The sequence below is a fragment of the Salmo salar genome, chromosome 01 (genome assembly GCF_965601325.2).
Source record: "Salmo salar chromosome 01, fSalSal1, whole genome shotgun sequence".
Taxonomy (NCBI): domain Eukaryota; kingdom Metazoa; phylum Chordata; class Actinopteri; order Salmoniformes; family Salmonidae; genus Salmo; species Salmo salar.
In genome coordinates, this window is record NC_138291.1 from 156,133,550 (window position 1) to 156,157,617 (window position 24,068).

The 24,068-nt window shown below is 43.2% G+C and overlaps 1 protein-coding gene across 2 annotated transcripts in view; it reads left to right on the forward strand.

The window, feature by feature from the left end:
• The window catches only part of LOC106566303 (sarcoplasmic/endoplasmic reticulum calcium ATPase 2a), a 67,261-nt gene extending 43,405 nt beyond the window's left edge, over positions 1-23,856 (forward strand). The window contains exons 7-22 of one of the 2 annotated variants that reach the window (XR_014378567.1): positions 2,725-2,810; positions 3,131-3,428; positions 3,551-3,717; positions 15,109-15,197; positions 15,338-15,440; positions 15,627-15,758; positions 16,042-16,161; positions 17,510-17,728; positions 17,936-18,271; positions 18,469-18,689; positions 18,902-19,104; positions 19,246-19,331; positions 19,425-19,558; positions 19,751-19,868; positions 20,018-21,968; positions 22,802-23,856. Coding sequence is in view for 1 of the 2 variants with exons in the window: in XM_082955406.1 (XP_082811532.1) it covers positions 2,725-2,810; positions 3,131-3,428; positions 3,551-3,717; positions 15,109-15,197; positions 15,338-15,440; positions 15,627-15,758; positions 16,042-16,161; positions 17,510-17,728; positions 17,936-18,271; positions 18,469-18,689; positions 18,902-19,104; positions 19,246-19,331; positions 19,425-19,558; positions 19,751-19,868; positions 20,018-20,144; positions 22,802-22,812 (2,450 nt within the window). In the remaining variant the exon portion in view is untranslated. The remainder of the gene's footprint in view (positions 1-2,724; positions 2,811-3,130; positions 3,429-3,550; positions 3,718-15,108; positions 15,198-15,337; positions 15,441-15,626; positions 15,759-16,041; positions 16,162-17,509; positions 17,729-17,935; positions 18,272-18,468; positions 18,690-18,901; positions 19,105-19,245; positions 19,332-19,424; positions 19,559-19,750; positions 19,869-20,017; positions 21,969-22,801) is intronic. The other variant, XM_082955406.1, reaches the window with a different exon arrangement.
• The last annotated feature ends 212 nt before the right edge of the window (positions 23,857-24,068 follow it).

Sequence of the window (24,068 nt, forward strand, 5' to 3'; positions counted from 1 at the left end):
CACCAACTACTTTTCCGATAGAGTTCAGTGTGTCAAATCGGAGGGCCTGTTGTCCGGGTCTCTGGCAGTCTCTATGGGGGTGCCACAGGGTTCAATTCTTGGGCCGACTCTTTTCTCTGTATGCATCAATGATGTCGCTCTTGCTGCTGGTGAGTCTTTGATCCACCTCTTCGCAGACGACACAATTCTGTATAATTCTGGCCCTTCTTTGGACACTGTGTTAACTACGCTCCAGATGAGCTTCAATGCCATACAACTCTCCAACTGCTCTTAAATACAAGTAAAACTAAATGCATGCTCTTCAACCGATCGCTGCCTGCACCTGCCCGCCCGTCCAGCATCACTGCTCTGGACGGTTCTGACTTAGAATATGTGGACAACTACAAATACCCAGGTGTGTAGTTAGACTGTAAACTTTCCTTCCAGACTCACATCAAACATCTCCAATCCAAAGTTAAATCTAGAATTGGCTTCCTATTTCGCAACAAAGCATCTTTCACTCATGCTGCCAACCATACCCTCGTAAAACTGACCATCCTACCGATCCTCGACTTCGGCGATGTCATTTACAAAATAGCCTCCAATACCCTACTCAATAAACTGGATGCAGTCTATCACAGTGCCATCCGTTCTGTCACCAAAGCTCCATATACTACCCACCACTGCGACCTGTACGCAGTGGTGGGTAGTACTCGTCGCCAAACCCACTGGCTCCAGGTCATCTACAAGACCCTGCTAGGTAAAGTTCCCTCTTATCTCAGCTCGCTGGTCACCATAGCAGCACCTACCTGTAGCACACGCTCCAGCAGGTATATCTCTCTGGTCACCCTCAAAGCCAATTCCTCCTTCGGCCACCTCTCCTTCCAGTTCTCTGCTGCCAATGATTGGAACAAACTACAAAAATCTCTAAAACTGGAAACACTTATCTTCCTCACTAGCTTTAAGCACCAGCGGTCAGAGCAGCTCACAGATTACTGCACCTGTACATAGCCCATCTATAATTTAGCCCAAACAACTACCTCTTCACTACTGTATTTATTTATTTTTCTCCTTTGCACCCCATTATTTATATTTCTACTTTGCACTTTCTTCCACTACAAATCTACCATTCCAATGTTTTACTTGCTATATTGTACTTACTTTGCCACCATGGCCTTTTTTGCCTTTACCTCCCTTATCTCACCTCATTTGCTCACTTTGTATATAGACTTATTTTTCTACTATATTATTGACTGTATGTTTGTTTTACTCCATATGTTGTATGTGTCAAACTGCTTGCTTTATCTTGGCCAAGTCACAATTGTAAATGAGAACTTGTTCCCAACTTGCCTACCTGGTTAAATAAAGGTGAAATTTAAAAAAAATCATTCAGCTGCAAGAGTGTTAGTGAAGTCGGGCACTGATATTGGGCGTTTAGGCCCGCAGTTGGCGTTCCAATTCATCCCAAAGGTGTGCGATGGGGTTGTGGTCAGGGCTCTGTGCAGGCCAATCAAGTTCTTCCATACTGATTTCAACAAACCAGTTCTTTATGGACCTCGCTTTGTGCACGGGGGCATTGTCATTCTGAAACAGGAAAGGTCTTCCCAAACTGTTGCCACAAAGTTGGAAACACAGAATTGTCTAGAATGTCATTGTATGCTGTAGCGTTAAGATTTCCCTTCACTGGAACTAAGTGCCTAGCCCAAACCATGAAAAACAGCCCCAGACCATTATTCTTCCTCCACCAAACTTTAGTTGGCACTATGCATACCACTTCGCGGCTGAGCCGTTGTTGCTCCTAGGCATTTTCACTTCACAATAACAGCACTTTGTTGTGACGGTACGACATTGAATGTCACAACTCTTCAGTAAGGCCATTCTACTGCCAATGTTTGTCTATGGAGATTGCTCTGTGCTCAATTTTATACACCTGTCAACAATGGTGTGGCTGAAATACCTGAATCCACTCATTTGAAGGGGGTTCCACATACAAAAAGTATGTATAGTGTAGTTTTAAATGCTACTTGTCATTGCTCCTGCATCCGTAAAAGCACCGCAAGAACACAATGTTACAGGAATTTACAATATGAATCTTATTTAGCTATGCTTTATCTTTGTGTATAATTTGTATGTAGTCGCCAGTGTTTGAGTTGGGTTATATGGGCTGATGAATGGGTTTAGTCACCACTTGGGAATGACCCTGAAACAGTCAGTGTGAGAACAAGAATTTCTGAATGACTCCGTGAACCTTTATTCAAGAAGAAGTCAGCAGTTCTTAATCAACACAGTATAGAGGGAGAACAACGATAGACTGAAAGAGGGAGGCAGAGACTGACAGGGAGAGAGCGATATGGATGAGAGCGGAGAGCGTTACGAGAAGAAGCTAGTCCCGAAACCCCTGTCTTGCTCCACTGCCTTAATTGGTAGCAGAGTTTGGTATTTCAGCTGCTTTTCCCTCCTGCCATTCATGGCTCTAATCTGTCAAAAACAGTCTCTCAGCCTATCAGAACAGTGCAGAGCTTGCTCAGCTGATTACCCACTAGGCCTTGCTTCCCCCTGCAGTGCAGACTCATGACTGTGAAAGTCCCCTTGGATGCCGCATTTTGTAATTGGCAGCCCTGCTCAGTCAGCTGTGAAGTCGATCCACACCCATCTTCCCCAAAATGTCAACCCATCACCACATTGCTCTGTGTAAGGGCTGCGTTGTTTGATCATCCTCATCCGTCTCTTTCTCTCCTCCTGCAGGGGAGTCTGTCTCTGTGATCAAGCACACTGACCCGGTGCCTGACCCCCGGGCTGTCAACCAGGACAAGAAGAACATGCTCTTCTGTGTGAGTAACTAGAAAACCATTAAATACCTCTCTCCCCCTTCCCCGTTCATCTTCTATTGTCTCTTCAGTACATCATACTCTTCCCTGTTTAGCCAACCCAAGAATTATAATCTCCTTTTCTCCACTTATCTCCGTTACATGTTCCTCTCTGGGATTTTGATGTCAGACTTCTCCTTAACCCCTCATCCTCTTCTCCAGTTTTTTAGCTGTTCCTCCCCCACTTGTTCAGGTGCCCAGTGTGTTTCAGGTTTCCCCAGTGTTATTACAGCCCTCAGCAGTGTACACCTAGTGTCTCACCACCTCTCCTCTCTCCTCCACAGGGCACCAACATAGCAGCGGGTAAGGCGGTGGGTGTTGTGGTGGCCACAGGCGTCAACACGGAGATTGGCAAGATCCGGGACGAGATGGCGTCCACGGAGCAGGAGCGTACGCCTCTGCAGCAGAAGCTGGATGAGTTCGGGGAGCAGCTGTCCAAGGTCATCTCCCTGATCTGCATTGCTGTGTGGCTCATCAACATTGGCCACTTCAGTGACCCCGTCCACGGAGGCTCCTGGATCCGCGGCGCCGTGTACTACTTCAAGATTGCTGTGGCCCTGGCCGTGGCCGCCATCCCAGAGGGTAAGAGTCACTAGGAGAGTGGGAGTGAGGGGAAGCAGTCTATAATATACAGAAAGCAATACATTGGGCTCCAGCATAGTTAGTATGTCTAACCCTCTCTTATCTCCATCTCTCTTTACTAGGTCTGCCTGCTGTCATCACCACCTGTCTGGCTCTAGGAACCCGTCGCATGGCCAAGAAGAACGCCATCGTCCGCAGCCTGCCCTCTGTGGAGACCCTGGGCTGCACCTCCGTCATCTGCTCAGACAAGACTGGCACCCTCACCACCAACCAGATGTCTGTCTGCAGGGTGAGTCCCCATCCCCAGAGCACCATGGGGATTTAGTAGGAATGGCTGATGTTTAGGAATGGCTGATGTTTAGTATTATGGCTACGTCCAACGCTCAGGGTATTAAAACTAACATGACCTTCGCAGTGAAAAATATTCTTACCTAAATCAATGATTCTAGCTTTGTGTGCTACTGCTTGGAAACACTTACCATGGAGGATCCTGGGAAAGAGGCAAGTCAAGATATGAGACCCAGCCACTGAGCATCTCAAAAGCAAATCTCCAGCTGCTCAATGCAAAAGCCAAGCAAAAAACACCTCACACCTTGCCTCCTAGGACGAGCTTTCAGCACTCTGCACTGGCAGGGCGGGGTCCAGCTGAGCCAAACAGAGCCTACAGCAGCCTGTTCCACATTAGCATATTTAACCAGGTGGAGTTTTAGGGCTATCTGAGCTCAACTTTATTAGCCTCTGCTAGTTTATGTAGCTGTATACCTGCTTAAGGAGAAGGCTATGTTCTTGCCAACCATGAACAATCCATTCCAGTGAGTACTTTGCCACTGATTTGGCATCTGAACCCACCTGGCAATAAAGCAGTCTTGACAGCGTCTACTGACAGTGTGGATTATCCACAGGGTATTGTAGAGGTTGAAAGGCAAAGCAGCATAAGGAATGATTCATTTATTTTCTATCATGGTTTAAATTAGATTAGAAAGTGGAGGATATGAAATTGTTGTTCCTATATTTATTGAATTGCATCATATTAGATTGATTATATGCATCCGCCGAACACTTTATGCCAGGGGTAGGAGATTAGATTAAGCCGTGGGCCAATGTTTGTCGGAGCGGATGGTCGGAGACAGGAACGTAATTCTAATCATTTGTGCACTGCAAATTTGAAAATAACAATTTCATACCTTTATTTCATTGAGACATGATCACTTATTTTTTTTCTCGTTGAAACAGACTTCCAAAACTGAACAAATGTTTAGAGGAGTTCCTGGTGATTTTAATCTCCCCTCCCCCTCTTCACTGCCCTCAGATTTGTGATGAGTGACACACACGGTCATCCATATTTAGGGGAATGGGCAACAGGGGGTCTGCCTGTTACTGACCCCCTGAATATGGACCATTATGCATTACCACTCCCAAGCCTCTTTCCCCCATGGTCTCCTCTGCTGCTATTCTCTTCCACTGTATCACTCCAGTATCATTTCTATCTTCCTTTCTTCCTGCCTTCTCCTACTATTCTCACATTTCATTCCCTCATTCTCTTCATTCTTCTACCTCTCCCTCTCAACTCTCTTTCTCTCGTGTTTTTTTGAGTGGCCTCTGCTGAGAGTGTCTCTGCACGCAAACACAGCACAAGGCACAGCATGCACAGCATTACACAATGCATCTCCACGCAACACTGCCCAGCATAATCAAAACAGCACAGCATAACATGGCAGCATGGTTCAGTTCTTGCAATAGAGCGGAGAGATTGGAAGCAGTATCTTGTTTAAAGATATCAAAGAAATAGTTTTCCATTGCAAAACTTGCTGGCGTATATACTTCTGAACTATTCCTGTACCAATACTGCAATGTCAGAATCTGAAATTCGGCTGCTGTGTAAGAAGCGTAGCTCTCCAGCCTGCTTGAGTAGAGGAATGTTTTTCTTAATTCATTGTTTTTGGTAAAGCATCCCTGACGTCACAGCTCTTTGAAGTCTACTGTGCCGCAGGAGGGGAGAAGGGAAAGATGACACCGGTTCATACTTTTATTTTAATATTTCTCTCCATCTTGCCTTGCTTCTCTGCAGAGCCGGCTCCAGGAGATTAGTCTCACTGTGTGTCTGTGGAGGAGGCATGCTTGCCCTCTTATTCACGCTCTCTGTTTCTCTCACATGCTCCCACTTTATCTCACGCTCTCCATCTCCCTTTGTTTTTTAGTTTTTTTCTCTTTCTCTCCTCTAACCCTATCCCTGTCTGCTTTTTCTCTCCTGTCTCCTCTAACCCTGTCCCTGTCTGCCTTTTTTCTCCTGTCTCCTCTTTCCCTCCCCTGTCCTGCCGCCTTGCTGGTTTGTGTGTTTTGTTCATTATGGAGAACTAATATTCTCCCGCTCTTCCGTCACATTGTGTTGACTCCCATTAATTTAGACAGATTACATCCACACATTCATCCCAGCATGGATATGCATTAGTACCTTTGTCTAGAATACATCTCCAGGAGACCCACAGCCACCAGTAGTAAAGTGTGCTTAATCCTTAGTGTTTTTGTTCCCAGGTACAGTAGCAATTATTTCATTAATTTGCCTAAGTAAAGCTGCTATGGTTTATCAGTGCTCTATTGGTATTGTAGTTGTCTGATGTGCTGCACCCTACTTGGTAGGCTGTGCTTCTACTGCATGTAGATCAGTGGGCTCCAATCAAATGTTATTGGTCACATGTGACAAATACAACCGGTATAGACTTTACAGTGAAATGCTTGCTTATGAGCCCGTTCACAAAAATGCAGTAAATAACTAAGAAAGATTTGCTAAATAGAAAAGGAGAACACAATTAAAAACCATACATTTTGGGCGGCAGGTAGCCTAGTAGTTAGAGCGTTGGGCCAGTAACCGAAAGGTTGCTAGATCGAATCCTCGAGCTGACAAGGTAAAAAATCTGTAATTTTGCCCCTGAACAAGGCAGTTCTAGGCTGTCATTGTAAATAAGAATTAGTTCTTAACTGACTTACTTAGTACCAGTACTGAGTCGATGTGCAGGAGTACACAGTAGTGTTAATTGAGGTTGTACAGTACCAATCAAAAGGGTTTTTCTTTATATTTACTATTTTCTACATGATAGAACAATGGTGAAGACATCAACTATGAAATAACACGAGGAATCATGTAGTAACCAAAAAAGTGCTAAACAAATCAAAATATATTTTAGATATACTTGATGACAGCTTTGTGCACTCTTGGCATTCTCTCAACCAGCTTCACCTGGATTGCTTTTCCAACAGTCTTTAAGGAGTTCCCAGATATGCTGAGCACTTGTTGGCTGCTTTTCCTTCACTCTGCAGTCCAACTCATCCCAAACCATTTCAATTGGGTTGAGGTCTGGTGATTGTTGAGGCCAGGTCATCTGACGCTGCACCATCACGCTCCTTGGTCAAATAGTCCTTACACAGCCTGGAGGTGTGTTGGGTCATTGTCCTTTTGGAAAAACAAATGATGGTCCCACTAAGTGCAATCCAGATGGGTTGGCGTATCGCTGCAGAATGCTGTGGTAGCCCTGCTGGTTAAGTGTGCCTTGAATTCTAAATAAATTGCAGACAGTATCACCAGCAAAGCACCATCACACCTCCTCCATGCTTCACAGTGGGAACCACACGTGCGGACATCATCCGTTCACCTACTCTGCGTCTCACAAAGACACGGCGGTTGGAACCAAACATTTCAAATTTGGACTCATCAGATCAAAAAACATATTTCCACCGGTCTAATGTCAATTGCTCGTGTTTCTTGGCCCAAGCAAGTCCTCTTATTGGTGTCCTTTAGTAGTGGTTTCTGTGCAGAAATTCAACCATGAAGGCTTAATTCACACAGTCTCCTCTGAACAGTTGATGTTGAGATGTCTGTTATTTGAACTCTGAAGCATTTATTTAGACTGCAATCTGAGGTGCAGTTAACTCTAATTAACTTATCCTCTGCAGCAGAGGTAACTCTGGGTCTTCCTTTCCTGTGGCGGTCCTCGTGAGAGCCAGTTTCATCATAGCGCTTGATGGTTTTTGCGATTGCACTTGAAGAAACTCAAAGTTCTTGAAATGTTCTGTATTGACTGACCTTCAAGTAATGATGGACTGCCATTTCTCTTTGTTTATTTGAGCTGTTCTTGCCATAATATGGACCTGGTCTTTTACCAAATAGGGCTATTTTCTGTATACCACCCCTACCTTGTCACAACTGATTGGTTCAAATGCATTAAGAAGGAAAGAAATTCCACAAATGAACTTTTTAACAACCTCAACCTCTTTTTGACTACATCATTAGGCTGATTGAGAGAATGCCAAGAGTGTGCAAAGCTGTCAAGGCAAAGGGTGGTTACTTTGAAGAATCTCATATCAAATATATTCTAGGGAGTTTGTCCTAGCCACCGTGCTTCTACATCTGTATTGTTTGGGGTTTTAGGCTGGGTTTCTGTGTTGCACTTTGTGACATCGGCTAATGTAAAAAGGGCTTTATAAATACATTTGATTATCAATTTTTTGGTTACCAATTGATTTCATGTGTTAATTCATAGTTTTGATGTCTTCACTATTCTACAATGTAGAAAATAGTACATATATTGAAAAACCTTGAAGGAGTAAGTGTCTTTTTGACTGGTACTGTGCGTGTAGTTAGGGGTAAAAGTAACTAGGCATTCAGGATGTATAATACCCTGCTGCTACTCTGGTTATGTGAAGTGTATTTTGTGAGTGTGGTTAGTTAAGTGAATGTGCATAGAGCCAGTGCATTACGATAAATAAATAATAAAGGAGGTCAGTGTAAATAGTCCGGGGTAGCTACTTTACTAACTGTTCAGCATCATTATGGCATGGGGGTAGAAGTTGTTCAGGAGCCTTTTGGTCCCAGACTTGGTGCTCCAGTATCACTTGAGTTGCCATACCAAGCTATCATGCAGCTAGTCAAAATGCTCTCAATGGTGCAGTTGTAGAACCTTTTGAGGATCTGCGGGCCCATGCCAAATCTTTTCAGCCTCCTGAGGGAGAAGAGGCGTTTTCCTACCCTCTTCACGACTGTGATATGTTTGGACCATGATAGGTCCTTAGTGACGTGGACACCGAGGAACTTGAAGCTCTTGCTCCACTACAGCCTTGTCGATGTGAATGGGGGGGGGGTGTGTTCGGCCCCCATTCCTACGATAAGCTCCTTTGTCTTGCCCACGTTGAGGGAGCGGTTGTCCTGGCATCACACTGCCAGGTCTCTGACCTCTTCCCTATAGGCTGTCTCATTGTCGACGGTGATCAGGCCTGTAGATGTTCCTGTTGTGTAGGTGGGAAATGACAGTGTAGTGGGCAATAGAGATTGCGTCATCTGTCGATCTGTTAAAGCGGTATGTGAATTGGAGTTGGTCCAGGGTTTCAGGGATGATGGTGTTTGAGACATGAGCAGCCTTTCAAAGCATTTCATGGCTACAGATGTGACTACAGCGCGGCGGTAGTAATTTATACAGGTTCACTTGGTGTTCTTGGGTACAGGTACTATGGTGGTTTGCTTGAAACTTGTAGGTATTACAGAATAGGTCAGGAAGAGGTTGAAAAATGTCAATGAAGACACTGGTCAGCTGATCAGCACATGCTCTGAGTACCTGTCCTGGTAATCCGTCTGGCCTTGTGAATGTTAGCCTGTTTAACCTCTTACATCTAGATGTGCCGCTAGCGGAACGCCTCGCCAATATCCAATGATAGAGCGTGGCGCGAATTACAAACACCTCAGAAATCCCAATACTTCAATTTTTCAAACATGACTATTTTACACCATTTTAAAGACCAGACTCTCCTTTATCTAACCACATTGTCCGATTTCAAAAAGGCTTTACAACGAACGCAAAACATTAGATTATGTCAGGAGAGTACCCAGCCAGAAATAATCACACACCCATTTTTCAAGCTAGCATATAATGTCACAAAAACCAAAACCACAGCTAAATGCAGCACTAACCTTTGATCTTCATCAGCTGACACTCCTAGGACATTATGTTATACAATACATGCATGTTTTGTTCAATTAAGTTCATATTTATATCAAAAAACAGCTTTTTACATTAGCATGTGACGTTCAGAACTAGCATACCCACCGAACACTTCCGGTGAATTTACTAAATTACTCACGATAAACGTTCACAAAAAAAACACAATTATTTTAAGAATTATAGATACAGAACTCCTTTATGCAATCGCGGTGTCCGATTTTTAAAATAGCTTTTTGGTGAAAGCACATTTTGCAATATTCTGAGTAGATAGCTCGGCCATCATGGCTAGCTATTTTGACACCCACCAAGTTTGGCCCTCACCAAACTCAGATTTACTATAAGAAAAATTGGATTACCTTTGCTGTTATTCGTCAGAATGCACTCCCAGGACTTCTACTTCAACACCCAATGTTCTTTTGGTTCCAAATAATCCATAGTTATATCCAAATAGCTGCATTTTGTTCTTGCGTTCAAGACACTATCCGAAGGGTGACGCGCCGGCGCGTATCGTGACAAATTTTTTTCAAAATATTCCATTACCGTACTTCGAAGCATGTCAAACGCTGTTTAAAATACATTTTTATGCGATTTTTCTCGTAAAATAGCGAGAATATTCCGACCGGGAGACCTTGTTTTCGTTCAAACACTGAAAATAGAAAATGCAGTCTTCACATGCACGCGCACGCCCGTGTCATTGTTCTCAGAACGACCACTTTCCAAAACCCCTACTGTTTTTCGCCCAGGGACTGCAGAGTCATCATTCCCCATTCTGGCGCCTTCTGAGAGCCTATGGGAGCCTTAGAAAATGTCACTTTACAGCAGAGATCCTCTATTTTCCATAAAGAGGCTATAGAAGGACAAGAAATGGTCAGAGGGCACTTCCTGTATGGAATCTTCTCAGGTTTTGGCCTGCCATATGAGTTCTGTTATACACAGACACCATTCAAACAGTTTTAGAAACTTTAGGGTGTTTTCTATCCAAATAAAATAATTATATGCATATTCTAGTTTCTGGGCAGGAGTAATAACCAGATTAAATCGGGTACGTTTTTTTTATCCGGCCGTGAAAATACTGCCCCCTATCCTAAACAGGTTAAAGGTCATACTCACGTCGGCCACGGAGAGCGTGATCATACAGTCGTCCAGAACAGCTGGTGCACTCACGCATGGTTCAATGTTAAAGGCATTAAAAACATTTGCTAGGCTCTCGTCACTGGGCAGCTCATGGCCGGGTTTCCCTTTTTTAATCTGTGATAGTTTGCGAGCCTTGCCACATCCGATGAGCATCAGAGCCGGTGTAGTAGGATTCGGTTTTAGTCATGTGTTGACACTTTGCCTGTTTGATGATTTCTTATATGCGTCTGAATTAGTGTCCCTCTTGCTCACTTTGAGGGAGAAGTTGTTGTCCTGGCATCACACTGCCAGGTCTCAGACCTCCCTGTAGGCTGTCTCAAGCGGCAGCTCTAGCTTTTAGTTCAATGTGGATGCTGCCTGTAATCCATGGCTTCAATTTGGGATATGTACGTACGGTTACTGTGGGACGATGTCGTCGATGCACTTATAAATGAAGCCGGTGACTGATGTGGTAAACTCCTCAATGCCATCGGTTGAATCCTGGAACATATTCCAGTTTGTGCAAAACAGTCCTGTAGCGTAGCATCTGCTTTATCTGACCACTTCCGTATCGAACACGTCATTACATTTACATTTTAGTCATTTAGCAGACGCTCTTATCCAGAGCGACTTACAGTAGTGAATGCATACATTTCATAATTTTTTTTCTCCGTACTGGTCCCCCGTGGGAATCGAACCCACAACCCTGGCGTTGCAAACACCATGCTTTACCAACTGAGCCACAAGGGACCACGGGTCATTCCTACTTCCTGTTTTTTTTTATTTTTGTAAGCAGGAATTGGAAGGCTAGAGTTATGGTTTAATTTGCCAAATGGAGGGTGAGCTTTGTATACGTCTCTAGGTGACATGCTGGTAGAAATTAGGTTAAACAGATTTCAGTTTTCCTACATTAAAATCACTGGCCACTAGGAGCGCAGCCTCTGGATAAGCATTTTCTTGTTTGCTTATGGCTCCTATACAGCTCGTTGAGTGCGGTCTTAGAGCCAGCATCAGTTTTCAGTTTGTGGTGGTAAATGGACAGTTGTGAAAAATACAAAAATGTTGTATTGGTTTGTATGGTATGTTTTACAGCTTATGAGGTCGACCGATTATGATTTTTCAACACCGATACCGATTTATTGGATGACCAAAAAAGCCGATACCGATTAATCGGCCAAATTATTTTTTTATTATTTAATATTTGTAATAATGACAATTACAACAATACTGAATGAACACTTATTTTAACTTAATATAATACATCAATAAAATCAATTTAGCCTCAAATAAATAATGAAACATGTTCAATTTGGTTTAAATAATGCAAAAACAGTGTTGGAGAAGAAAGTAAAAGTGCAATATGTGCCCTGTAAAAAAGCTAACGTTTAAGTTCCTTGCTCAGAACATGAGAACATATGAAAACTGGTGGTTCCTTTTAACATGAGTCTTCAATATTCCCAGGTAAGAAGTTTTAGGTTGTAGTTATTATAGGACTATTTCTCTCTCTACCATTTGTATTTCATATACCTTTGACTATTGGATGTTCTTATAGGCACTTTAGTATTGCCAGTGTAACAGTATAGCTTCCGTCCCTCTCCTCGCCCCTACCTGGGCTCGAACCAGGAACACATCAACAACAGCCACCCTCGAAGCAGCCTTACCCATGTAGAGCAAGGGGAATAACCACTTCCGAGTCTCACAGCGAGTGACGTTTGAAACGCTATTAGGGCGCACCCCGCTAACTAGCTAGCCATTTCATATCGGTTACACTAGCCTAATCTCGGGGGTTGAAGTCATAAACAGCGCAATGCTTGAAGAATCGCTAAGAGCTGCTGGCAAACGCACGAAGGTGCTGTTTGAATGAATGTTTACGAGCCTGCTGCTGCCTACCATCGCTCAGTCAGACTGCTCTATCAAATCAGACTTAATTATAACATAACACACAGAAATACGAGCCTTTGGTCATTAATATGGTCGAATCCGGAAACGATCATTTTGAAAACTAAACGTTTATTATTTCAGTGAAATACGGAACCGTTCCATATTTTATCTAACGGGTGGCATCCCTAAGTCTAAATATTCCTGTTACATTGCACAACCTTCAATGGTATGTCATAATTATGTACAATTCTGGCAAATTAATTACGGCCTTTGTTAGGAATAAATGGACATCACACAGTTCGCAATGAGCCAGGCGGCCCAAACTGCTGTATATACCGTGACTGCTTGCACGGAACGCAAGAGAAGTGACACGTCACTTCCCTAGTTATAAGAAATTCATGTTAGCAGGCAATATTAACTAAATATGCAGGTTTAAAAATATATACTTGTGTATTAATTTTAAAGAAAGGCATTGATGTTTATGGTTAGGTACATTGGTGCAACGACAGTGCTTTTTTCACAAATGCGCTTGTTAAATCATACCCGTTTGTCGAAGTAGGCTGTGATTCGATGAGAAATTAACAGGCACCGCATCGATTATATGCAACGCAGGACACGTTAGATAACTACACATGATTGATGATATTACTAGTTTAACTAGTGATCATGTTAAGATTGATAGTTTTTATAAGATAAGTTTAATGCTAGCTAGTAACTTACCTTGGCTTCTTGCTGCCCTCGCATAACAGGTAGTCAGTCAGCCTGCCACGCAGGCTCCTCGTGGAGTGCAATGTAAGGCAGGTGGTTAGAGCGTTGGACTAGTAACCGGAAGGTTGCAAAAACGAATCCCCGAGGTGACAAGGTAAAAATCTGTTGTTCTACCCCCGAACAAGGCAGTTAACCCCCGTTCCTAGGCTGTCATTGAAAATAAGAATGTGTTTTTAATCTGACTTGCCTAGTTAAATAAAGGTGTATTAAAAAAAAACATTGTTGATTTGTTATAAAACTTGAAATCGGTCCTAATTAATCGGCCGTTCCGATTAATCGGCCGACCTCTATTATGAGCTATTCTAACTGAAGTGAGCAGGACCTTGAGACTTCCTTAATATTAGAGATCGCGCACCAGCTGTTGAGTCTCACCCAGTTCTGAATGTCCCATTGATAGGATAGTCTTGATCAGAGCTCGTCCAGTTTTTTTCTCCAGCGACTGTATATTCACCAATAAAGGGTAGAGACGATTTTATTCTCACCGCCGTTGTCTAATGAAGGTGCCTCTATATCACGGTCTTAACCTTCTATGAGTGTCTGGAATTTGGGTCGGGTACGGGATAATCAATGTCTTTCGCCTCCAACTCATTGAAGTAAAGTCCTCGTCCAATTCAAGGTTGGTGATTGCTGTTCTGATGTCCAAAAGCTCTTGTCAATCATAGGAAATGATGGTGGAAACATTATTTACAAAAGAAAGTTACGATTGGCTGCCAAAAATACAATTGGTCTGGAGCCTGTAAAATGTCCGCTTTCCGAATCAGCGGCATACAGTGTTAGGGTGATTTAGGGGATCTAGAGAACTGGTGGTTGTGTAAAGCCTGTCGCATGCTTCCCAGTCGAAACAATTTGTGCAAATTGTGATGTTTTTGTCCATTTTGGTGTTCGGCAGATTTTTTTGGGGCTGTGGTTGGTCAACTCCTGATAGCAGTGTGTTGTGGAAATTCAGCACTGAGAGAGACTTGGTCATTTCTTCAAACAATCATCTTCATTTAATATCGATTCATTATTGCAATAATGAAACCTTCACCTCAACAGCCTTGACTGTTAGGCTGAGAGCCTCCCAAACAACGAGAAACAGACATCTTATATCGGACACTAAGAATGCTTAGTTCCAACTCTCTCAGGCAGCTCAAAGAGCATCATAAGCCACTTTGGGTTCATCATGTCGTTAACAACACATGGTGTTATAACCCCCCAACCCTGGCTTAATTTCCCTGATGCCAGGATGTCTAGGAACCCTTTGTCCAGTCCATCTCTATCCCAGTTACAACCACCCCACAACCTGTCCATGGAATACATCTCCCTCAGTGCACCACTGATCATAGAATGGTATGTGGCTGTAAAGTTGTCACCCTCTAGTAAAACCCATTTCCTCGACGCCCAGACTAGCTGCAGGAAGCTAGACTGGACACCATAAAAACTCAGCGTTAGCAGACCAGTCTTACTTTTAGTTAAATATATAATCGTTCACTATTAATATAAAATAAATCAGGTAAGTATGTCATTTTTCTATCACAAGTGGCTACTGGACGGGATTCTTTAATGAAATGTAATACAATGAGAGATGACTAGTATTCATGCAATTTTTTTCACTTGAGAAATACTGCACCAAACATCTTAGTTAATGTAAAATTGCTTAACTTGGACCTCCTCAGAAAAAACATGAATTTGATTTCTTAATGTATCTTAGATGAATTTGAATTATTTTGAGGAAGTGTACAGTATCCTGGATATGTTTCTATGGTGTTTTAAGAGGGACAACAGTAATATTGCAGCTTTTTCCTCTTTTTTTTTTTTAAGCGAAGGCGTTTTAGGGAAGTGTGTGAGGCACAGACGACTGAATGAACCTAGTATGCGAGTGCCTTGCATCCATAAGGAAACAGATTTGTGTGTGTGTGACCTGACACATTTTCTACCCGTTTGTGTTGTAGATGTTCGTTATTGACCAGGTGGCGGGCGATAGCTGCTCCCTGAAGGAGTTCACGATCACTGGCTCCACATACGCCCCTGAGGGACAAGTGTGAGTAGTGACACATACAGAACGAACACACGCGTGCGCACACAATGAAACACACACACGTGTAGTCTTGTTATCAATACACCACAACATACCTGAGCTCACTGTTCACTCTTTTTCATGGCTGTTGTCTTTTATTCCAGGTACCATGATGGTAAACCAGTGAAGTCCTCCCAGTATGATGGCTTAGTTGAGATGGCCTCCATCTGTGCCTTATGTAACGACTCCTCCCTGGATTACAATGAGGTTTATGTCCTTTATAACCTTCACTGTTATGTTCCTGCTGGTTGAAAAGGCCTGTCACATAAGCCTTTATCCGTGGTTCATTTATGGTTTTGAATATCAGAAGTCTTCTCCATTATGTTGTGGATATACAAGTTAACTGTTTTTTAGTTGTTCATTGCTACTATCTGGTGTGTGTTTTCTCCTCAGATCAAAGGTGTGTATGAGAAGGTTGGCGAGGCTACAGAGACTGCCCTCACTTGCCTGGTGGAGAAGATGAATGTGTTTGACACCGACGTCAAGGGCCTGTCCAAGATCGAGAGAGCCAATGCCTGCAACTCTGTAAGCCACCGTCAGCTCTCTCTTAATCCCAACATGATTCTCCTGTGAAAGTATTATAAAACTGTGTGTTGGTCCCAAATGTCAACCTATTACCTTTATAGTGCACTACTTTTGACCTGAGCTCTATGGGCCCTGGTGGTCAAAGTAATGCACTATAAAGGGAATAAGGTGCCATTTAGGACTTATGCCTGAGTGTGGTCCAATTCCATCAGACATCCCCAGGTTGTTGTTCCACTCCTTGTTAAAGATGTGTTGGTGTGTGTTTCTTCACTGTGTGGTACAGGTCATCAAGCAGCTGATGAAGAAGGAGTTCACCCTGGAGTTCTCCAGAGACAGGAAGTCGATGTCTGTGTACTGCACACCCAACAAGGCCCACTCCTCCATTGGCAAGATGTTTGTTAAGGTAATTATTAGCATCCATCTACAGTATTTCTCGGATTGTAGACCATATGGACACAGGAGAAATTCCTTATATAGTGCCTACTTTTGACTAGGGCCCAGTAGGTCACTATATAAGGAATAGGGTGTCATTTTGGACACAGTTCTAGATGCCGCTTCATAGTAACTATGATAAATGATAGGATTTTGATACATGTGTTTGTGTACTTTAACCGCTCTAGGGTATGTGGGACGCTACCATCCCACCTGGCCAACATCCAGTGAAATTGCAGAGCGCCAAATTCATTTACTATAAATATTTAACTTTCATGAAATCACAAGTGTAATAGATCAAAATAAAGCTTAACTTGTTGTTAATGCAGCCGCCGTGTCAGATTTCAAAAAGGCTTTACGGCGAAAGCAAACCATGTGATTATCTGAGGACAGCGCTCAGCACACAAAACATTACATTACTACCAGCCAAGTAGATTAGTCACGAAAGTCAGAAATAGCAATAAAATGAATTACTTACCTTTGATCTTCGTATGGTTGCACTCACAAGGCTCCCAGTTACACAATTGTTCGTTTTGTTTGATAAAGTCCCTCTTTATATCCAAAAACCTCAATTTTGTTGGTGTGTTTTGTTCAGTAATCCAATGGCTCAAATGCGGTCACAACAGGCAGACAAATTCCAAATAGTACCGGAAAAGTTTATAGAAACATGTCAAACGATGTTTAATCAATCCTCAGGTTGTTTTTAGCCTAAATAATCGATAATATTTCAACCGAACAATAGCGTCGTCAATATAAAAATAAAAAAAAGAGAAAGGCGCGCTCTCGGTCGCTCACAGCAAACAGCTCTGGGGACATCCCACTATCCACTCACTCAGTTGTCATTCTCCCTCATTTTTCAGAATAAAAGCCTGAAACAATGTCTAAAGACTGTTCACAACTAGTGGAAGCCATAGGGAATGGAATCTAGGTCCTATCCCTTTAAATGGTGGATAGGCTTTCATTGGAAAAACAGCCATTTCAAAGTAATGGCACTCCCTGGATGGATTTTCCTCAGCTTTTCACCTGTCATTTCAGTTCTGTTATACACACAGACATTATTTTAACAGTTTTAGAAACTTTGGAGTGTTTTCTATCCAAATCTACTAATTATATGCATATCCTAGCTTCTGGGCCTGAGTAGCAGGCAGTTTACTTTGGGCACGCTTTTCATCCGGAGGTGAAAATAGTGCCCCCTGCCATAGTGAGATTAAGAACCGGTGTCATTTTGTAGTTGTAATGTAGAGTGTGTAGGAAATGAGCAGAGGATAATGCTTTATTTCCTCTGGTTTGAGTTCCTGTCTCTGTCCCTCACTCTCCAGGGAGCCCCAGAAGGAGTGCTGGACAGGTGCACTCACATCCGTGTGGGCGGGAACAAGGTGCCCCTGACCCCGGGTATCAAGGACAAGGTATTGTCAGTGATCAGGGAGTACGGGACGGGGCGTGACACACTGCGCTGCCTGGCCCTGGCCACAAAGGACAACCCCATTGCCAAAGAGGACATGGTGTTGGAAGACTCAAACCGCTTCATTGAATACGAGGTGAGGAAGTGGGGGGTCATAATGCAGTGACAGTGACAGAAATAGCAGAGCATTTATTCAGAGAACTTACTTGGGCTTACTGTATAGAAGTAACATGAGGCTGCAAAAATAAATGTATATTGCAAAAACAAAAGATTTCGATCATACGGATGAGGCCTTGTGAGTGAGCCAAATCCAGGACTCTGGTCTGACTGTCTCTCTCCCCAGACGGACCTGACGTTCGTGGGCTGCGTGGGCATGCTGGACCCTCCCAGGGCGGAGGTGGCCGCCTCCATCAAGCTGTGCCGCCTGGCCGGCATCCGCGTCATCATGATCACCGGCGACAACAAAGGCACAGCCATTGCCATCTGCCGCCGCATCGGCATCTTCAGTGACAAAGACGATGTCTCCTCCATGGCCTTCACCGGCCGCGAGTTTGACGACTTGTCGCCGGCTGCCCAGCGAGACGCGGTGGTCAATGCACGCTGCTTTGCCCGCGTGGAGCCATCCCACAAGTCCAAGATTGTGGAGTTTCTGCAGTCCATGGACGAGATCACGGCCATGGTGAGTGAGACGAGGTCCTCCTGAGACCTGCCTCATCAGTTTCTGTGCAGCGTTGAACTGAAACTACACTTTGTGGTTTGGTTTTCATGATGAGCCCTCAGCATGTCATGTAACCTCTAATCCATATGTGATTAGTCTAAAGCTATCCTGTAGAAAAGTAGATGGCTAACCACGCCCTGTCCTTTCCCCATGACCAGACTGGTGATGGCGTGAACGACGCCCCTGCTCTGAAGAAGGCAGAGATTGGCATCGCCATGGGTTCAGGCACGGCTGTAGCTAAGTCGGCCTCTGAGATGGTCCTGGCTGATGACAACTTCTCTACCATCGTGGCGGCTGTGGAGGAGGGCAGGGCCATCTACAACAACATGAAGCAGTTCATCCGTTATCTCATCTCCTCCAACGTGGGAGAGGTCGTCTGGTAAGGATCACGGCTTTGTCCCAAATGGCTCCAGTTAAAGTTCACTACTTTTGACCCGATAGGGCGTTGGTCAATAGTTGTGCACTATATAGGGACTGGGCGTCATTTATCACAACCCCACATCGCTCAGTAAGAAAATCAAAAGGTTGTCAGTGCCAGGGTTAACAAGCCTTCATCCTCACGTAAATAATGTTATTCTACCATTCCTACAGCATCTTCCTGACGGCTGCTCTAGGCTTCCCTGAGGCTCTGATCCCTGTCCAGCTGCTGTGGGTTAACCTGGTGACTGACGGCCTCCCTGCCACTGCACTGGGCTTCAACCCCCCTGACCTGGACATCATGAACAAGGTCCCCCGCAACGCCCGCGAGCCCCTCATCTCTGGATGGCTCTTCTTCAGATACCTCGCCATCGGATGTGAGTTCACTTGCCTTCTGTGGAGAAAAAAACTTCACAAAAGTGAAATATGGCTTAAAACTATGGCTTAGTTGAACAAGTGTTTAGGCTGTTGTGTGTATCCAGATAGCCATGTGTGACTCCTGTGCTCTGCCTCTTCAGGCTATGTAGGTGCGGCTACAGTCGGTGCTGCTACCTGGTGGTTCGTCGCTGCTGAGGACGGACCCAGGATCACCTTTTACCAACTGGTAGGAGAACAATGCCAATACAACGCACACGCACTCAAACGCAGGCGCACTCACGCATAGACTTACTGAGCGGCTTTTCTCCTCTGCCCACAGAGCCACTTCCTGCAGTGTGGTCCTGACAACCCAGAGTTTGAGGGTTTGGAGTGTGAGCTGTTTGAATCCCCCTACCCCATGACCATGGCCCTGTCTGTGCTTGTCACCATTGAGATGTGCAACGCCCTCAACAGGTCAGACTATGCCACTACATCTTTCACGTTGCCTCTCTCTTTTTGAACTTCTCCACTGTTGCTTTAGGCTTGACACTAGTAGCATAATGTTGTGAGATTAATCTGGTACACATGGTCAAATGATGGGCAAATGGCTCCCAAATGGGTTTTTAATCAGTGACTTAGCCCAGTTGTTCTCTCTGTTTCCCTCAGTGTGTCAGAGAACCAGTCCCTGCTGCGTATGCCCCCCTGGGAGAACGTGTGGCTGCTGGGAGCCATCTGCCTCTCCATGTCCCTGCATTTCCTTATCCTCTACGTGGAGCCCCTGCCGGTGAGACTACCTGCAATAATAATAAACCTGAGGCTACCAGAAATGATTTCTAGAACAATTACATGCTAGTGTAACGGGTGGGATAGGTGGAGAAACTGAAAAAGCAGGAGAGGTTATCCTCCTCACCCATGTTGCTACTTTCTCTACAGATCATCTTCCAGATCACCCCTCTGAACCTGACCCAGTGGCTGATGGTGCTGAAGCTCTCCCTGCCCGTCCTCCTGCTGGACGAGGTCCTAAAGTTAGCAGCCAGGAACTACATGGAGAACTACCCTGGTAAAGAGCTGGAGAAGCCCAGCAGCAAAGGCTGCTCTCTGTCTGCATGCATGGAAGGCATCTCCTGGCCCTTTGTGGCCCTCACCCTCCCCCTGGTGCTGTGGATTTACAGCACCGACACTAACATGGCAGACATGTTCTGGTCCTGACTGACTTGAGCACAACCCCCCCCCCCCCCATCTCTCTCCTCCTGTGTGTGCATAGTTAGTGTGTGTGTTTGTGTAGACTTGGAGTGTGCCTGCCGAGCGTGCATGAGAAGGACCTAGTTTAACACAAACTTAAAAAATAATATTGAAAAGTCTTTTTGAAATTGTGAGTGGGTGAGGCTTTTGTGTGAGTGTCAGTTTGACCGTCACTCCTGTAGCTGTGGACTTTTTGCTGGTTCAAACAGAAAATAATGTATGTTTTTGTTGTCTATTTCCTTTTTAAATTTGAATTTTTTTTAATGATTTGGGATTATCACCTTCTCTTTCACTACAGTACAAATCATATTTTTGCGCTGCCCTTTTCATATTAGTATACAAATTAGATATTTAAAAGCAGTCCATTGACCTGTACAGAGATTGTAACACTATTTTATGCAACTTTTCTTTGTTCATCACTTTGTAAATTGTTGGAACGGATTGCAGGAGGAGTGGCTAAGAGAACGGGTAGGGTTACCTTTTTAATGTTTACTGTTGTCTTCAGTATAAACTTAGAACTCTTTCAGAGCCAATGGACAAGCACTAGATGGCAGGAGGTGGGTAAGATAAGGGTTTGTGGAGGGATTGTGTATGCATAGCTGAAAACGAAACAGAAGTATTCTGAAAATGGAAGCTGCATGTTCTTTAACCTAGCATGAACTGTACTGGGTTTTTCATTTATGATTTAGTCATTTCCCCACATCAATGTAAAAATGACATTTATGGATTTAAAAAAAAAAAACTTTTTGATTTGAAAAGCCAGTTTTTCTGCTGTAGGCAGAGCACAGCTACCTCAATACAATCCATTTTGCTCATTTCTAGATTCTTTCCCCTACATGGCTTTAGTCTTTATTTAACATTTAGTCCATATAGTTATGACACTTGATGTGTGCCCCTATTTCCTTGTGCAGAAAACAAAAATCTAATTGGCCTTCCCTCGGTCATTTTTTTAAGGGTATTTTGTCTTTGTATTTTTTTTTTTTTTTACTTGACTTTTATTACATTTATTGTTGTTTTGTTGGCAGGATTGGGTTTAGGATGTAAATGTTGCCGTCTTTGTGGGTCATGATTTTGATTCAAAGGAGAGAAAAGGCTACATCATTTTTTACTTAAAAAATACAGGTTTTCCAATTGACTACTCCAACCATGAACTTGCGACACAAAAGTCCCCCAAGGTTTTATTTTTTATATTTCAAGAAAAATACACTCATGAACCCTTTGAATCAAAGTGTTTTTGTCTTTCTTTACCAGGATTGAGCGAACATGGTGTCCAGATCATTTCTATACAGTGTGGTTTTTGTATGGGCACATACTTGAATATAGATAATGTAGAGTGTCTTTGAATGCTTCATCCTAATTGGGTGCAACGTGTCTGGCAGGGTGTGTTTATACAGAACTCTGATCTAGTGTCTGTGAAAGGTGCTGTATACCTTTTTAGAATAGTAGTCCCAAGGAGTCCATACCATCACACTAGTATTATTGTCTACTTAATAGGTCTGTTTTTCAGCAATCCAACATGGAAACATACCTCTGTGAAGCATGTCTTTTGGTAGATGCCTTGGTTTGATTTCACTGTGTCTGTGTTCTTTAACAACTGTGTGCTTTCTCCTTCAATGCCTTCCACTGGCTTCCCTTTTCACTAGTGAGTATTCCCTTTCACCACCACACTCCTTAACACACATCACTTCACATCAAAAATGTATAATGGAGAGATGACCCATAGCTATAACATTTTGATCAACTACAGACATCAGCATATTTTTGCATTACATGATTGCCTTTGACCAGCTGAGACCATTAGATCAATACATTTCTGCTGTTCTTGTCAGTTTGGGCTAGTTGTCCATCTGGTGCTCAGGCAGCTTTCTGCTGTTGCTGCAACTTGATGACGGCCATGGCTGCTGTGCAAAAGATTTAATTCACTTGTCTCTGACAGGCTATATCGATTCAGGATAGGCTTTTGACTGATGAGAGGCTTTTTTTTAAATGTATTCAGTGCACACTAAAACAAGGACTCTGTAAAATGTTTTGACAGGCAGCCAATTCTGATCTCTTTTCCACTTATTGGTCTTTTGACCAATCATATCAGATCTTTTCACATCAGATCTTTTTCAGAGCGAAAAAATATCAGAATGGGGCTGCCTGTCTGAACGCAGCCATAGAAGTCCGAGTTAGTTGGCTATGTTGTGGTTGATATTGGATTGATATTTCAAGCCATGTCTACGTTATATTCCTGTTTTTCTTTGTCACCATTCTTCTAATGCACTTTATCTGAGTGTCTATTTTCTCACACACCTACACTTGCAGCTTAAGCTCCCACACAATCTCAGATATCAGTGTGGGTGTCAAATCTAGTGTTTTGCTTGCATGTAAATATACTGGATGTAGTCTGTTGGCAATGCAGTAAAAATATATTTTAGACATGTTTTTCTGTTCTGATATTTTGTACTCATCATATTTTCCCTTTCTCTACAGGTGATGACTAAAACCTGCCATTCCATGTAGTCTGATATGATAGTCTCTACAGCTAACTGTCCTGTTCAGCATGTGTGTTCTGGGCAGCATTACACCTCGGATGTCTTGACCCGTACTGTATATTAGTGGAGGCTATAGGAGGACGGGCCCATTGTAATGGCTGAAATGGAATGGTATCAAACATGGAAACTACACGTTTGACTGTTCCATGAATTCCATTCCAGCCATTACAATGGGCCCGTCCTCCTATAGCTCTTCCCACCAGCCTCCTCTGTATATGTGACCTTTGCAGACATGGGTACAATGCATTTACAGTATATTCAAATGTTATGGGAAAAAATGACCAAATAGTAAGTGGCATGAGATAGTGTGGGATTGGTGGGTGGGGGTTTAACTGACTTCTTATATCGTGGTTAGACTTGGGAGAGATGGTGCCGTTTTGGATTCTTATATGCAGGGGAAGCCTTCCATGTCCCTGACATTCCTCCCTGCGTCTTCCTACCTTCAGTATTTCATACCAGGTTGACTATAGTTTTATATCCATGTACAATACACAGTAGTGCATGCCCTCCAGCTGTGAGTAGCCATGCAATTTATCTATATTTCTATAGTAAAATATTGTACAAAACTGCTTGACACAATAGATTTTACAGATAAATACTACAGTATCACTAATACTATTAAGTGTTTATCACTGATCAGAAATATTTCCTATTGTTTGGGAATTTGCACAGTACTGGGCCAGAAGACGGAGTCTGAACTTTAACAATATTACCACTAAACTACTATTAGTTGTGAGAAACTAGGACAGAAGACTGGCTTTGATTTATTAGTGACTTGCAATATAGCTGTGTTCTATACCTGTTGAATAAAATTGTCCCATGTCTTATCATGCAATATCATGTAACTTATTGAAGCTGCAGTTAAACTGATGTGTTAACATGGTGGGGCGTTAACGGGAACATCTGTACATTTGATTGATCATTACCTGTGCTCAATGATTGTAACATGCATCACTGAGATTGGTTTCAGTTTAATAAACTATTGAAACTTTATTTGGGTCTGTATCATTGTCTTGTAGTCAGAGTGCCAGTCTTTGTGCTCATACCAACTCATTGTTTGCCATAAGTGTTAGGCTTGGCAAGTGTGCAAATACACTAAACAAAAATATAAATGCAACAATTTCAAAGATTTTACTGATTTACAGTTCATATAAGGAAATGTCAATTGAAAAAAATCCATTAGGCCCTAATCTATGGATTTCACA